This window comes from Doryrhamphus excisus, linkage group LG13 (genome assembly GCF_037039965.1).
Source record: "Doryrhamphus excisus strain RoL-2023G ecotype Guam linkage group LG13, RoL_Dexc_Guam_v1.1, whole genome shotgun sequence".
NCBI classification, from domain to species: domain Eukaryota; kingdom Metazoa; phylum Chordata; class Actinopteri; order Syngnathiformes; family Syngnathidae; genus Doryrhamphus; species Doryrhamphus excisus.
Window position 1 is genome coordinate 11,193,728 of NC_136369.1, and position 16,394 is coordinate 11,210,121.

The window sequence follows — 16,394 nt, forward strand, 5'->3', positions numbered from 1 at the left end:
TGTAAACATCAACTGCTTGTACCATTCGTTGAAACTTTCATTTTAGTGCATTGTTTGAGTTCTGTACTAAACCTGTTCCATAATTGGATTCAACATATTGATATGCTGAAGGCATATGTGTTTTAAATTACATTTTAAAAGCAGTTTGAAGGTTTAACAGGTCAACAAATTTTAATAACTGGAATAAAAGGGTTGGTGTGTTCTCTTTATAAGTAGCCTTGTGGATTATCCTAATTGATCTTTTTTGTAGTACAATTATTGAGTGACGTGTATTTTACAGTTAATCCCCACAAGAAGTTGGATATGGTAATACCAGAGAACAATGGAGTTATTTTTGGTGCAGTACAAATTTGCCATTATTCAGTATGTAAGTATTTCTTGCCATTTTATGTTATATATTTTTAATGTGGAATTTTTAACTAATTTTCCTGTCTATTATAACGCCTAGAAGTGTATTTTCATTCACCCTGTCAATGTCTTCGCCATCAATTCCATCAATCCATCCATTTTCTATAGCGCTTATCCTCAATAGGACATATGGAAGGGATGCTGGAGCCTATCCCCGCTATCACAGGGAACATATAGACAAACAACCATTCACACTCACATTCATAGTTTTGGTCCCAGTATTGACCTTCTGATTCCAAAACATTATAGTTTGTTGATTAAGATACTGTGATTAACGCTTTTGTTAAAGCCATAAATACTGTGGTACCATACCATACACTCTCTGCAGTCTATAGTATTGGTATCCATGAAAAGCATCCATATTAGTGAGGCTGCGACTAATGACTAAACACTACAGGAGATAGTTCTCCATCCTAAATCCTTATTCCAGGGGGGAAATGGTACAAATGATTGAAACTTAAATCCTGGTCTTGTCTTGTGGTCAACCAGATCCTACTCCAGTCCTATAGGTGGTAGTAATGTCAATTAGAAAGGGCTTGACAACTGCCGAAAAGTAGAATGATTCAGTAAAATGATTCACAATCAATAATTATTCCTGTTTGGTTTTGAGGAAACGGGTAAACACCTCTTCCTGAACTGAGTAGGATATGAAATAAATAGTACAAAGAAACTGTTTCGCAAGAGTGTGTTACTTTAGATGTCATGCTCACACTTACACCTTCAATGAATTGTAAAACCGGGGGAGTGTGGTCAATGCAAAAAATACATGTCCCAACTACACTTTTTTTAGGTTAATATTGAATGAATACATGAAACGATAAACATCCAGTCCCCATTCTAACACTAATTATTCACATTCATCTATTTTTGCTTTAAACAAAAACATTCCCAACATTCCAAAGTGCTGTCATGGATGACTTACTCCAGTGCAAACAATGCACTGTGGTGAAGAGATGTTAAGTTGGACCATTATAGCATAGCGGCCACATACAGCATTACAAAAATGGCTCATATGTTGTCAGCCCCGCTAATAATGACCAACCTTAACATGGAAGTTGTGTGCTACATTCAATGACATAAATATACAACGCTGTATACCTCTTCCTGCAGAGTTTGGGCAGCTAGTAGGTACTTGTCAAGCTCTTGGCCTCGCTCCTTCAGTAACTTCTGCAGCTCCGTCAGCTCTCTGCGGTTCTTTTCCTTATAAATATCAATCTGTTCCTGTAGCTCTCGGGTAGACGACTGGGACGCATCTACAATGTCGTTCATCTGAGGGCACAAAGGACAAAAAACAGGTCATGCAAGAAATAAGTAGGAAATTTAAAGTTCTTTTTTTTTTTAATGTTGATAAAAGAAAATATTTGTCAACATTAAGGTTCATGTATATTTTAAGGTTGTGGTTCTCAGTGTCTTTCTGTCAGGGGACAGATACTTTTTCATGCCCCACTCCAATACTATTGAGAACCTGTATTATGTATTTATTTATGTGTACAAATCAATTATTTCCAGCATCTGTAAAAATATTAGGGATCCGATGTTCAGGATTGGGATCAGATGCTGATCCGCTGTATTTTGAAGATCAGATAATATCATCTTCCGCCACAATCCGGTTGCCATACAACGATCATAACTCTGAGCCACACTCCAACATGCCAAGTGGGGTAATGCGCCTCAAAACCGGTTGTCACTCCCGCCACCCACAAGAAGAAGAAAACGCAACAACACCATGCAGACATGTCTGCAGTGTGCAATGGTGAAGTTAGTTTCATGTTAGATGTTGGATATTCGGATCCATAGCTACAGCGGTAGTTCCCCGTCACTGTGCCCAAACTGCAGTGGCATGGCCACCTTGGTCACTCTCTGGCCACCCTACTGGCCATCTAGACATTTCAGGTATCAACTCATTGCTACCCGTGTGAGTAATGGTCTCACCTTGGCCACCCCAATAGAAAATGCCAGTCTCCGCCACTGCTCAAGCACTAGTTATATAGTTTACTAACTGTTTGTTTATTAGGGACTGTCAATAAATTATTATTGCACTGAAGAGAGTTTGTGAGAAAAATCTCATATATTCTAAATCACACCACCAATTGATCGATAACCATGTCAAATGATTAGTCCTGCCCTGAAAGTTGCAAACACATTTTTTACAATTTCTAAACAATATGGTTGGTCATGCTGTGTTAGTGTGCAAGTTTTAAGTGTCCAGTACAGTAATGTCTGACAAAACACATTTTTGTGGAAGGAGCTTAAAGAGAGGAGGAAAATTTTCTTCTCAAAATACTGTCTTCTCGGGTCACTGAAACTTAAAAATGATACATAAGAAATGCTGTGACAGTACAACTCGCCTCTTTCTGAAGTTTCTCCACCGTTCGGTCCAGCAGGCGTCTCTCGTCCTCAATGTCATTCTTCATATTCTTAAACTGCTCCTTCTGATCCCTCTCCTCTTGCAGCCTCTCCTGTAACTCCTTGTGCTCGCTGCTGAGCTTGGACAAATTCCTCTACAGAAGCACACAAACATGTCAGGTTGATAAAAAGTCAGATTTGCCTTTATTGGATGTACAAAATAAGCTGAGCACACTCGTTTAACCTGCACATCTTCAAGCCGTAATGTCAATGCTCGGTTGGCACGAGACATCTCCTCTTCTTGCTCCTTAATCTCACTTAAAGACTCATCCAACTGCTTCTTTTCTCTCTGTGAAAATCAAGGAAGAACTTTAAGATGAGGGGTGGCTTCCAATCAACATGGACTCATGTTAACACGTCACCTCCAATCGTGTGACTCTGTCTGCCAGCTTGCTCTCCTGCAGTTTGGCATCGTCGATGATGCGATTGAGTTTGGCCACTTCATTTTCCAGCTCTTGAGCTCGCTTGCGTAGCCGTTCCGCCTCTTGGCTCAGACGCCCAGCTTGGCCCTCCAGCACGCCCTTGGCCGCTTCCACTTCAGCCATTTCTTGGACAACTGTTGTGCTGCTCTGGAAGTCCCATGAACAACAGTTTCAGTACAGAGGGGGTTTACTGAGTAGAAATACTGTATGATGGAGTATTTGCTTGCTTTGTTGATGAGGATGATTGTTTTATTTTTACCTCTACTATATACATAAACATACACAGGTGTCAATTAAACAAAATATAACAACAATGGGGCAATAAGCTGTGACACAAACCCAGCAAGCAATATAAACACAAATGTGTCCAATACAGACGACGGTTATTGTGGAACCGTGTGTTAAATCTTGGTGATGAATGACTACGCAGAAAGAAGAGGTGTTCGACGGAAATAACTTGACAAGAGGACTTACTCTCAATGAGGAAAAGAAATAAGTGGCTTCAGTTGAGCTGAGTTGATTAGAAGAAGCACCACTAAATGTCATTTAGTTGGAATGTCAGGAAACAGGTTTGGGAGTTTTCTGTTTATCTCAGCACAGTGAGTTATGGCCACACGTGTACTCTGACAATCACCATTAAAAAAACTCAATAACAGTAGACAACAGTCAAGACAGCTGGGAAACTAATTGAACCAAAGGTACTCTGTATGTGTGTGCATATTTATGTTACTGTTCTGTCACGTTGCTTTACATGCAAGCATTTACCCTTTCCAGGAACTTCTTTATGCATCAGTAAGTTGGTTACTACTTTTGACAAGCAGAATAAACATTTACACATATAATAACATTTGTCAGTGTTTGTGAGATCACGAAATTTCATCAACATACAAATCCTCCTTGAGGCATTAAAATCTTCATGCAGTGTTGACGAAACTTGATGACATTCCTTTTAATTAGACACAGTGGTGGCATCCAAGTGTGTCAGTGCGTGTATGTGTGCACACAAACACATAGATGCATCCAGTACACACGCAAGATCTAATAAAACACCTAATGAGATCCAAGACAACAGCTGCAAAAATCCGCCTTCAGAAAAGATTATCTTTGAAACTAATTCATGGAATTGATCATTTAAAAAAATGCATTTGTCATATTATTAGATTACTACAGTGTTTGCTCGTTTATTGCGGGGTATAGGTTCCCAAAATAGCTCATAACAAATCAATTTATACTCAAACTGTTACAGTATGGCTCATAAATATAAGTATACTAGGATCTGTATTACCTTGGTATGCTATTATTTTGGACTGCTATTACACTTCTGAACCGCCATGAAAGTCAACAAACTGGTACGTTTCCGTCTGAGTAACAGTGGAAAAAGGAAAAGCCAGAGTAACATATGGGAGCTGGTAATCACTATAGAAAGCTGGGAGGTTTTGACCCGCCAGTGTCGTCGGTCAATGTCTAGATAAGTCTGTAAACAAGCTAAAAAAATTCGTATTCAACTACGAAACAGCATGATTTATTCATTAACTCATTGATTGCCAGCCATTTTCAGGGAAGAGAGCTCCATACTGCCTGTTTTGGGGCATTTTTGCTGAACTTTCAAGACCCACAGATCATTGAGTTTTAGGGCTACATAAGCATTGAAACTATGTCAAGAAACTTTAGACTCTCTTCTCTCATCAGAAGAAAAAACAGTTTGTTTCTAGCCTTTTGGGGTCTTTATAAATCGGCAGAAGAACACATGGTGGTTTCAGCAAAAACACCAGATTTTGACCATAAACCAGAGAAAATTAGCTTTTTCTTCAGAGAAGCAAAGTCAAGCAGAATGGTGAATGGTGACACCTCAAACATCTAAAGAGATGTTTACTTCTAGAAAAAACAAAAAACCCCGGGGAAAAAAAAGATTTTGATGACAAAATAACCGATGTAGAACATAATACAACATAACATAACACGCAGATCAGAGGAAAACAGAACTGTTGCCCCCTACTGGGACAGAAATACATTGCCTAAAAGTCTGAAATTCACACACAAGATGTATAAGACTTTGATCTGTCGCCCTTGCGAAAAAAAGCAAAAGACGTCGATACAACGTTACGTTTTGAAATGACGCAGTGATTGGCAGTGAATGAGTTAACATACTTTGAAAAACCGATAAGAGTGAAGCTGTGAAATTGGAAGCACAAAGTGGCAGGGGCGACTGTAAACACGTTTCTTCTGCAGGAAGGAAAGCTGACATGCAGGTACTTCCCACTGCTGACAGGCCAGTCGGGCCAGTTTTCCTTGTCACTACCTTGTAGCCCTCAACTCTACTGAGGCCTCTTCTGATGAGACATACTGTTCATAACTAAGTGTCAATGTAGCCAGTGAATTGCATTGAAGTTCTTAGTCTAAAACCAGTAAGATGAGCATACATTAGCTACTAAACTCTCCAAGAAGTTAACATATTATTTCAACAATGCTGTAGTAATGGAAGAAATGAAGTAACTGTAATGGAGACGGGCTAAAGGCAGATTTACAGAACTAAACCCTTGCATACACAAGATTCAGCACCAGCGCTTGACTGGCCCAGTTCCCACACTAGGTCATCTGTGTTAAACCCACAAACCACTGACCTCACTGTTGTGTGAGAGGAGACTGGAAGGACTGCAGTCAAGTATTTTAGCTACACAAGACTGTTATATATTATATTTACTATGCTTCAATAAACAAATTCTTCATTTTTTAATTTTTTCTACAAAGAGTCAAGCATTGCGTTCCTGGGGGATTAGTACTAATGACATGTCACATTAGAAGATATTTGATAGTGGCTTGATGGCTTACTTCTACCCATGGTTTGAAAGTCCAACAAAGCAAATGGCAAATATTATGTTTATAAATTTACAATGTATTTGTGCAAATGTTCTGACTCACTTTTCCTATCCATTAACTTTTCCTCTCCTCGCAGTTTGACTTGGGACTTCTTGTGTATTCAAAGTGTTTGTATAAAGTTGCACATTAACTGACTTTGTGCAGTCTTTGAAGCAGGTTGTGAACCGTGAAATCGTGTTGTCGCTCCAACGAATTCAACCTGACGCATGACAATAAATATTAAACATCCCTAAATACTGTCTGTAAAATGCAATATTTAGTTAATCATATCAACTCACATCTATACCATTCACACAATCCATTCTAACATGCAGTGAAAAGCCTCATTACTTTTGTGTTGGGCTTTTGTTCTAAATGATGACAAGCTGTTTCCAGTTTTCTAATTTCCTGCTGGCACTCGGTAAGAAGCTGTTTAGCCCAGAGCAGGAAGCTTTGAAGCACATGATTTCCTCCATTTTTGCAACAGCTGCAACAACATGCTAACATAACACGGACAGCCTGAAACACATCCATAAGTAACACAGTTCCTCCTTTTAGCATCTTTTACCTATCCTCGCTGAGGCTACCTTTCAGTCACTTCCTCATCTCTGTGCACTCAAGGCATCGTTCATTCACACATTGTCAACAATGGATACAAGTGTGACACAGGTGTGTTCGGTGTAACTTTGTGTGATAAATCATTGCTTTTCCATTAATTTACTGATTTACAAGCACTGTAAGTATGGCAAAAGGGACTAGTGAAGTAGCCATAATATCTAGGCCTGTGCTTCTTTTCATATGACCTTCACATGGCAGCACAAAAGTGATCTGGGCTACTCCTTTTCTGATTGAACTACTCCAACTCCTTTGAGTTTCCATACCAATACATACAGATAGAACAGCTTTTCAAAGATATGCTCCAAAAATCTTATTTCCTGCTGCGTCTGTCAACTAGCAGAACGTACTGTATGTCCACTGTTTCCTTCCTCTTCCTCTCTACAGACACCTGATTATTAATCAGCTCCTAAAGCAACACTGGGAAAACAGCGCTATCATCAAACGCACAGACTTGCGACGGCGTCCTTTACTTTCAGCCTGAGGTGGCGTGGGGAAGGGATGACTCTTCTCCGGGCTAAGTTTGATGATCAGACAGTGTGAAACTTCAGTTCACACCCTCAAAGAGATCACTCACGAGGACGGTACTGGATTTAGAGAGATGTACCATATGTGTGTAGAGTGAGGTTATTTTAGAAGAGCGTAAGATAACAATAGCTCTACTTCCATCAAGTAGTATAGCACAATGAAAGTACATGCACATCCAAAGTTATGAGGAGGTCAAATGTCCATAAGCTGCTACAACACGACCAAACTTTGAATATTCTTCGCTAAAATCGTGAAGACCTTCAGAGTTCAAACCACCGTTATATGCATGACGTCACATAAGAATTCAGCATATCGCAAAAGACATCGTACTCCTGACCAATCGCAACAAATTAGGCAGATGAGGCTGCCGTATCCTACAGTTTTGGCCAAGACCTGAAGAATGCAGATTTATCATGTACCATGTAGATTCATTCATTCATTCATTTTCTACTGCTTATGCTCCTGAGGGTTGCTGGGATGCTGGAGCCTATCCCAGCTGTCTTCATGTGAGAGCCGAGGTACACCCTGGACTGGTCGCCAGCCAATCACAGGGCACATATAGACAAACAACCATTCACACTCACATTCATACCTATGGACAATTTGGAGTCGCCAATTAACCTAGCATGTTTTTGGAATGTGGGAGGAAACCGGAGTACCCGGAGAAAATCCATGCATGCACGGTGAGAACATGCAAACTCCACACAGAGATTGCCGAGGGTGGAATCAAACTCCCATGTAGATTGTAAAATTTCTGTAAATTTTTCATTAAAAGCAACTTCCTATAGAACCCAACTGGGATCCATGATCATTTCAGAAGTCCCTGAAATGAGCAGGATAGGGCCCCTGTAAGTGATCTGTTCTGCAGTTTTTCCAAGGTTGTATCATATCCAGAGGTAAACACACACTGTAGTCCATTCAGTGGTCAAGAGAGGTGAAGAATGCAAATGCAAATAAATATATGAACTAGAAAACATACTGGATGTACTCTGATTTGTGACATTTGCTTACTTTGGTGAGCTCATTGGTGTGCTGGGGTGATGTCACACCATTTACACAGCAGCTATCACTATCCTGCCCACACACCCCTTTGTAAAAACACACCAGATCAGGGTTTAGGGCTCCACGCCATGGAGAAATTAACACAATAAGGTTCATAAGCACTGGGTGTAAGATACAGTAAGAACCGGAAATGGTGTGAGAAGTACAGTGTTAACTTTAGGAGGAGACAACAGCTGAGAACCATTAAAAGCTCAAATATGAACTATAGGACACCTCAGAGATAAGAGATGCAACATCACCACCTGTCATAATTAACAAGGTCCCAAGGGTCAGCTTGGGTCCACTGTAACAGAGCCTGAGCTGATTGAAGAGACTCTGTAGGGTGCACATTCTCACCTCTGACCCCGGCATTCCTGAAAGCAAACCAGTCTCCCCACTCACTGCACCTCATCTTTTCACATTGTTTGCATACCAATGCATGCTGACACCAAACGATCCGATTCCAAAAGTGCAGATGTTCTCAATTACAATGCTTGGAGAGATGGAGGGGTGGGGGTTCCAAAAGTAAGTTCATATTACTTTAAGAGGAACAAAGACAATTTTGTAACTTTCATAAAATTCCACACATTTCAGCTGATTGAGAACACAATACAGCTTTCAAACGAAGATACAAAACAGACCCTTCGCCCCTTTTACAGGGGTCGGCCGTGCTGCCCTCTTTCTACAGCACACTGACCCACTTATTGAGACCAGCCCAACCCCCGCTGGTATTATTGTGTGAAACAAACTCATCATTCATTTTCTACAGAGGTCCACAATTGCCCCCCCACCCCTCCCTTTCAGGGCAAAGAAAGAAGAGGGTGCGCGGCTGAAACCCGGGAACGGACACTCATTAGATTAGTGATGGTTTGCCACTGCAATTAACTTGTATACGAGGCAATTTGGTGCTCTACTTTCCAGCATTCTCTGCATGGGAGCTGCTGCTCACACCAGAAAGAGGTGGATGGCACTATAGAGGAGGAGGAGGAGGTACATCCTCAGTCCCCTGGCACCCTTAGTTTGTTCTTATTTCAACATTCTTTCCCCTCCCAAAAATGATATGGCTGGAACGAAAATGCGTTTTTGCCGGATACGAGTGTGGAAGGAGTACGTTTTGTCATTATCCGTATATGTGTTTAAAGACCGTTCTCATTATGGATTCACTCTTCACGTTCTGTGATTGGCCAGTCACACAGAGCGACTGCCTCTTCCTAGATGGCGGCAGCTCAGCCATGCCTCATTCATGTACACGGTTCAATCAGCAAGTTAAAAACAGCTTGTGTTGCGTTGCCTCCACTTTATTAGGTTTTCTTCAACTCGCCTCTATTTTGGTTTGTATCTAAAGTTACTTGGTAAACCTGTCTCGTAACGTATGCAGGCTTGAATGCCATCAGTCACTTACGCATGAGTGCTATTTTCCTTGAAATGTATTGTTGTCATATTCCATGAAGTCATCATAAAACATGCTCACTAAAACAACAAACATAATTTTCAGTTGTAATGTAATGTGAAGTTGTAATGTTCAGTGAAACATACAAGCGCCATACTTGATCACCGGAACAACAGGCTTTTATTGCTGGAGATAAACATAACAATAACACGGGTTACTGCTGTGGTCATAACCCACACTAAGCCAAGACCTGTTTGCCATTATTATAGCCTTCTATGCGTGAAATAACACCTTAGTCACCTTTATACTCATATTATGCAATATATTAGATATAATCAGAGCAAATAAGCCATTTAATACATAAATCAGACTCATGCTCATGTGTGTTTCAATGAATGTCTTCGGACGTGTGGACAGGAAGGGACGTTGGGGATTCAGAGTTGAGTTTTAGCTGCAATGCGGCCACAAAAGTAGTATGTGTCATTATTAAGATGATGACTATCATTATTTGTATAAGTAAGTATAAAATAATAAAAGCGCGTCATTGGCAATCGAGTCTGGTGCATGTTAGGATTGACACCTGGTGGCCAGTGTACACTACAGTTCATCAACGTCTTTTATTGCCTTCACTACTGTATATTTGTATTGTAGCTCATTTACAACAGTTGTTATGCTTGACAATGCTTAATTTAGGCACAGAATATCTAACATTTGCAGGCATTGTATTTTTTCACTAATAATGGGCACTAAACCGCGTGGAGCGAGGGATGACTGTAATGGTTTTGCTGTTCCCAACTAGTTGAGGCTTGTTTAAGTTTTGGAATTGGCTTTGTAAAAACATCCACAAAAAGACAAATAAAAAGCAAAATGTGTTGATTATGGATTATACCTACACATTTTCTTGCAAGTGTAACCTGTACAACCATTGGGGCATTTGAATTTGGTGGTAGCCAGGGGCACCGTGCAGGAGAGAAATGTTAGGACAATTATAAGGGCCTGTTACTGACTGTGAATGAAAATATGTGGTTACAGCTACCCAGGGAGGGCTAAATGGAATATTTTTTTCACAGTGCCCATTCTGATGATAGCACAGTTTTAACATGGAAGGTGTAAGCTGTGAATCGGACAATACGGCAAGCACACAAAGGAAAGCCCCTAATGAGTGAGGACTGTGTTCTATCTTTAAAGAGAAGCAAACAATGACTTCATCTTCCCAAAGAGAAGATAGACCCCTGATGACAAACTCCCCTGGGACCGGGGAGGGGGAGCAGTACCTCTGTTCAACAAAGGAACTGTGGCCACCCTGCCATAGCAAAGCACTGAGCTGCTGAGGGTCCCTCCTCCCACCAGCACCACAGGAAGCCGAGCACAAGGACAACTTCCACCCTTTGAGACAAACAGGACGCATGTGAGTCAAACTGAGACCTGCAGAAAACAATGCTGCTCCGTAGTACTTCTTTGAAACCCAATCTTGACTCACCTTACTCACACTGACCTAAAACGCCACGCAGCAAAAAAAAAATCCCTTACAATAATTTACTTTTTGAAGGATAAGGCGGGTTTTATCACTTGTAATGTCTTACTATTAGTGCATAAAATGTGCTGATGCTTATCAGGGAGGCTGGGAGTGGAAGCTTTGTAGATAAATGGCAAATTTTTGCCAAAGGAGTATGTACACTAAACACAGAACTTTGTCCTGCACTTTTTAAGTCTATCAGATCTTTTAAATGACATTGCCACATTGTTCCCAAACTTAATTGTGCAACATTGTTGTTCCTGATCAAAAAGGGCACCTCCCTTGAGATACATTGTACAACTAAGTCCAAGAAACAATGCTAGTGACGTGTTTGTCGCTATCACAATGTGCTAAGTGTTTAGTCATTTTTGAAGGTAGAGAAGCAATATCATTAATGGTTGTTTATGTTTTGGTGTTTATTTAAATAATGATGATTTATATGCTACATGCATTCATATGCCATTGTATTTACAGTGTAATGGGCTAATGTGAAAATGCAACTTTCAATGCGGTGCTTATCGCCACACTCCCCTATGAAATGATGTGTTTTTGAATGGGGGAGGATGGAGCCATGGGGGCCACAGGGAGGATGCTTGCTTGCTTACCTGTTTGGCCTCCTCCAAAGACTTCTGTAGTCGACTCATCTCCTTCTCATACTTGTCCTTCATCTTGTCCATCTCCTGATCATGAGCAGCCACTTCCTCCTTGAGGGCTCCCTTGAGAGCGGTCAGTTCCCTCTCCCGCCTCCTCAGGACCTCCTCTTGCTCCTCCTTGGCCAAGAGAACCTCTTGCAATTCCACCTTCAGTTCCATTATGTCCTACAGAAAATAATTTCATATCAATTTCACAGTCTGGTGTATTTACATTTGCAATTTGCTTCTCAAGTACAGACAAAGGCAGGAAATGACCCACGATGCATTCATTTGGTCCATCACTATTTGGGGATTGCCAAACGATGTTCTTGTCATACTTCCCCAGCCTACTTTCATAACTGACTATTTAAATGAACACTGCCTTACCGCCATGATGGCGTCTTTCTCTCCATCAGCAGCTGACGTCTTAGCCGAGTCAAGCTCATCGTGCATCTCTGACAGCTGATCCTGCAGGTCTCTGATCTCTGTCTGGTATTGCTCCCTCTCCATCTTCACCTGGAACAGCCTGACCCACCACATAACATGTCACAACACACAGCTGCTGCTCTGCTCTCCATGTGTGCACACACATACACATTTACACACCTGCGTAATCATAATTCACACTTAACAATGGCAGCCTGGTCTCGGCAGGTGGGATGCAAAGCTATAAGGTTAAAGCCCAAGCCGGTCATGTATAAACTACTTGCTGGGTGATAAGTGATGTGAAAACTCATAAACGACAACTCAAAAAGGGCATCAAGATCAACCTGTCAAACAATGCTGAAAAGACAGAAACACAGCACGTTCCCTTTGTGCATCTGTGTATGTTTGTGGAGTATACAGGTAAGGGCCAGAAAATTAGAATATTTTCATAAACTTGATTTATTTCAGTCATTGTGTTCAAAAGGTATAACTTTTACATTATATTTAATCATTGCACACAGACTGATGCATTTCAAATGTTTATTTCTTTAATTTTGATGATTATAGGTGGCAACAAATGAAAATCTGAAATTCCGTGGGTCAGAAAATTAGAATATTACCTAAGGCCAATAAAAAAAAAGGATTTTTAGAAATGTTGGCCAACTGAAAAGTATGAACGTGAAAAATATGAGAATGTACAGTACTCAATACTTGGTTGGAGCTCCTTTTGCCTCAATGACTGCATTAATGCGGCGTGGCATGGAGTCGATCAGTTTCTGGCACTGCTCAGGTGTTATGAGAGCCCAGGTTGCTTTGATAGTGGCCTTCAGCTCTTCTGCATTTTTGGGTCTGGCATTCTGCATCTTCCTCTTAACAATACCCCACAGATTTTCGATGGGGCTAAGGTCAGGCGAGTTGGCTGGCCAATTGAGAACAGAAATATCATGGTCCTTAAACCAGGCACTGGTAGATTTGGCGCTGTGTGCAGGCGCCAAGTCCTGTTGGAACGTAAAATCCCCATCTCCATAAAGCAGGTCAGCAGCAGGAAGCATGAAGTGCTCTAAAACTTGCTGGTAGACGGCTGCGTTGACCTTGGATCTCAGGAAACAGAGTGGACCGACACCAGCAGATGACATGGCACCCCAAACCATCACTGACGAGGTCCCAGAGTCTGGAGGAAGAGAGGAGAGGCACAGGATCCACGTTGCTTGAAGTCTAGTGTGAAGTTTCCACCATCAGTGATGGTTTGGGGTGCCATGTCATCTGCTGGTGTCGGTCCACTCTGTTTCCTGAGATCCAAGGTCAAAGCAGCCGTCTACCAGCAAGTTTTAGAGCACTTCATGCTTCCTGCTGCTGACCTGCTTTATGGAGATGGGGATTTTACGTTCCAACAGGACTTGGCGCCTGCACACAGCGCCAAATCTACCAGTGCCTGGTTTAAGGACCATGATATTTCTGTTCTCAATTGGCCAGCCAACTCGCCTGACCTTAGCCCCATCGAAAATCTGTGGGGTATTGTTAAGAGGAAGATGCAGAATGCCAGACCCAAAAATGCAAGGCTGAAGGCCACTATCAAAGCAACCTGGGCTCTCATAACACCTGAGCAGTGCCAGAAACTGATCGACTCCATGCCACGCTGCATTAATGCAGTCATTGAGGCAAAAGGAGCTCCAACCAAGTATTGAGTACTGTACATTCTCATATTTTTCACGTTCATACTTTTCAGTTGGCCAACATTTCTAAAAATCCTTTTTTTTTATTGGCCTTAGGTAATATTCTAATTTTCTGACCCACGAAATTTCAGATTTTCATTTGTTGCCACCTATAATCATCAAAATTAAAGAAATAAACATTTGAAATGCATCAGTCTGTGTGCAATGATTAAATATAATGTAAAAGTTATACCTTTTGAACACAATGACTGAAATAAATCAAGTTTATGAAAATATTCTAATTTTCTGGCCCTTACCTGTATTTAATATATGCAGAATTGTACTGAACAGTGAATGATGCTGCTACAGTATATGCCCAGAGTGGAAAAAAAGGACTGAGCTTGGGAGAAAGGAAACAGAAGACAAGAGTCACTCCCGTCTAAACTGTCATGACAGCGGATGACATGCCGCTGTAAATCCAAAACAATGTAAAAGTACACCACAAAACAGAAAATATCCTGCAGACTAAATCAAATAGTGAGAAAAAACCTACGTCTTATATCTATATTATGGACATACGGTATGCTACTTGACATTTTCCTCCATATGTTCTTAATGTCATCGTTTAATATACAGTCGTTCCTCGTTTATAGCTACTTAGTGGTTCCAGACACGGCAGTGGTAATTGAATTTCCGCAAAGTAAAAGCCAATGTTAAAACATTTAATATTTATGTAGTTTGCAGAAAGACAACATGTTTAATAGGTTTTTGTTACCCAATATTAGGAGCCCTGCATACATGAACTAACATGCCTATATAGTCACCTTTACATTCTTTGTTTACACAACATTACTAATGCGCAGGTCATGGGATCACAAGAGACGGCCACGGCTGCATAGCATGCTAGCGAGCTAACTCCAATTGATTTATTGTAAATTTAAAGGGTTTCATACAGAGTGGAGAAGAAAAACCCATTAAGAAACCAAAAAAAAAAAAATACCACTGTCACACAGATTAGGAGGACCACTTCTTTTGACTCTAACATGTCAGACATGCCATGGCTGACAGTGTTTTGGGTCATTACTGATGCCTGGTTAACCACGAAACAGCAATCTTTTATTCATACATTTTTGAAAAACCGCGATAAGAGTGAGTGAGCCATATGAATCTGCAATGACTACTGTACCGTTATTAGTAAGGACTTTCACCAGCATACATATATTATATATATATATATACGTATATACACACATGTACATATACCATCATGTTTTTGCTCCTGAGCCTACGTAGCCTCCCATCTCTCATTCAATATGCAGGTAAAAGGTGATGTACATACCAGCATACACCTGCGTGACCCTAGTGAGGACAAGCGCAATCGAAACTGGGTTTGTGCTTACTCTTCAAGTGTGGTCTGGAGCTCAGCTTCTGCCTTAGCCAATTTTTCCTTCAAGCGTTTGCACTCTGCTGCAGTCCTGTCCAGTTCCAGCTGCAGCTCCTTCACACCTGCAACCGCCATGCTGTCCGCCTTATGGGTCTGACAGGGAAGATACATGTATACGGGCTTAACACTAAATATTCTATACTTCTAACCCATTGTCTGGCTTCAAGGGAGCAGCCTCTAAGTTCTACCTTGATCTGATTTCAAGACAGCGCCAACCCACTGATCAAAGCAAAAACATTTTAAACAGACAAAAGACTTGTTACCGTGCTTTGTTCCTCCAGTTGTTGTTTCAGTTGGGCCATTTTTTTCTCCAGTGCAGCATTCTGCTCCTGCAGAGCTTTGGTTTGTGCAGACAGACCCAAGGACTGGCAGAGGAACACATTTGTTTGTCAGTAACAACTTATAATGTAATATTAGCAGGTTTGCATGGAGAATAGTGACGCCAAATGAACATCAAATGCAAAGTAGAGCGCATGTATTGTGATGTATTTGGAATGTGCACACCTTTTTCACGGTCCTTTGCTTTAAGATCTGATCAAAATGTTTGTATTGGATTGAAATGAAGGAAAATGTGAACATTTGAAGAAGTTGGCCCATTGATTTTACTGCTCTGGTAAAACTGATAAGTGAAGGTTGGCGGTAGCCCTAAAACCACAATTTATCTATTGTTTGTAGACCTGCAGATATTAAAACTATGCCAGTGGAAAAAACTGAGGCTAGAAAGAATATCTCACTTTGTCATCTTGAGTGCCTGTCGTGGCTCGAGACTTCAATGTCTGAATCTTCTCAAAGACAAGGTTGACCTTTCTCTTGGTTGTTTCATCATTATCGTTGCTTCTGAAGACAAAGACACACAAACAGGCCAGTCAGCAGAAGGTAAAATGAAAAAAATCTCTGTTTTGGGGTTGGAGCATTGGTTCCTGGTGGTGGTCGTTCTGGGAATAGAAAGCAGTAATTCCCAGCTTAGGAAGGGGGTTAGGGGGTTACGGAGGGTCACGGTGCTTTGATCTGCCACGTCAGTGCATAAACAGTTAAACTATGTGGCACCAGAATCATTC

At 41.0% G+C, this 16,394-nt stretch overlaps 1 protein-coding gene across 1 annotated transcript in view; it reads right to left on the bottom strand.

Moving 5' to 3' along the window:
• Positions 1-16,394, bottom strand: part of cgnl1 (cingulin-like 1) — a 36,014-nt gene that overhangs the window by 10,828 nt on the left and 8,792 nt on the right. The window contains exons 4-12 of the mRNA XM_058089170.2: positions 16,071-16,173; positions 15,600-15,701; positions 15,293-15,429; positions 12,202-12,340; positions 11,788-12,000; positions 3,177-3,383; positions 2,999-3,103; positions 2,757-2,909; positions 1,507-1,677 (exon numbers count right to left, since the gene is read on the bottom strand). Coding sequence (XP_057945153.2) covers positions 1,507-1,677; positions 2,757-2,909; positions 2,999-3,103; positions 3,177-3,383; positions 11,788-12,000; positions 12,202-12,340; positions 15,293-15,429; positions 15,600-15,701; positions 16,071-16,173 — 1,330 coding nt within the window. The remainder of the gene's footprint in view (positions 1-1,506; positions 1,678-2,756; positions 2,910-2,998; positions 3,104-3,176; positions 3,384-11,787; positions 12,001-12,201; positions 12,341-15,292; positions 15,430-15,599; positions 15,702-16,070; positions 16,174-16,394) is intronic.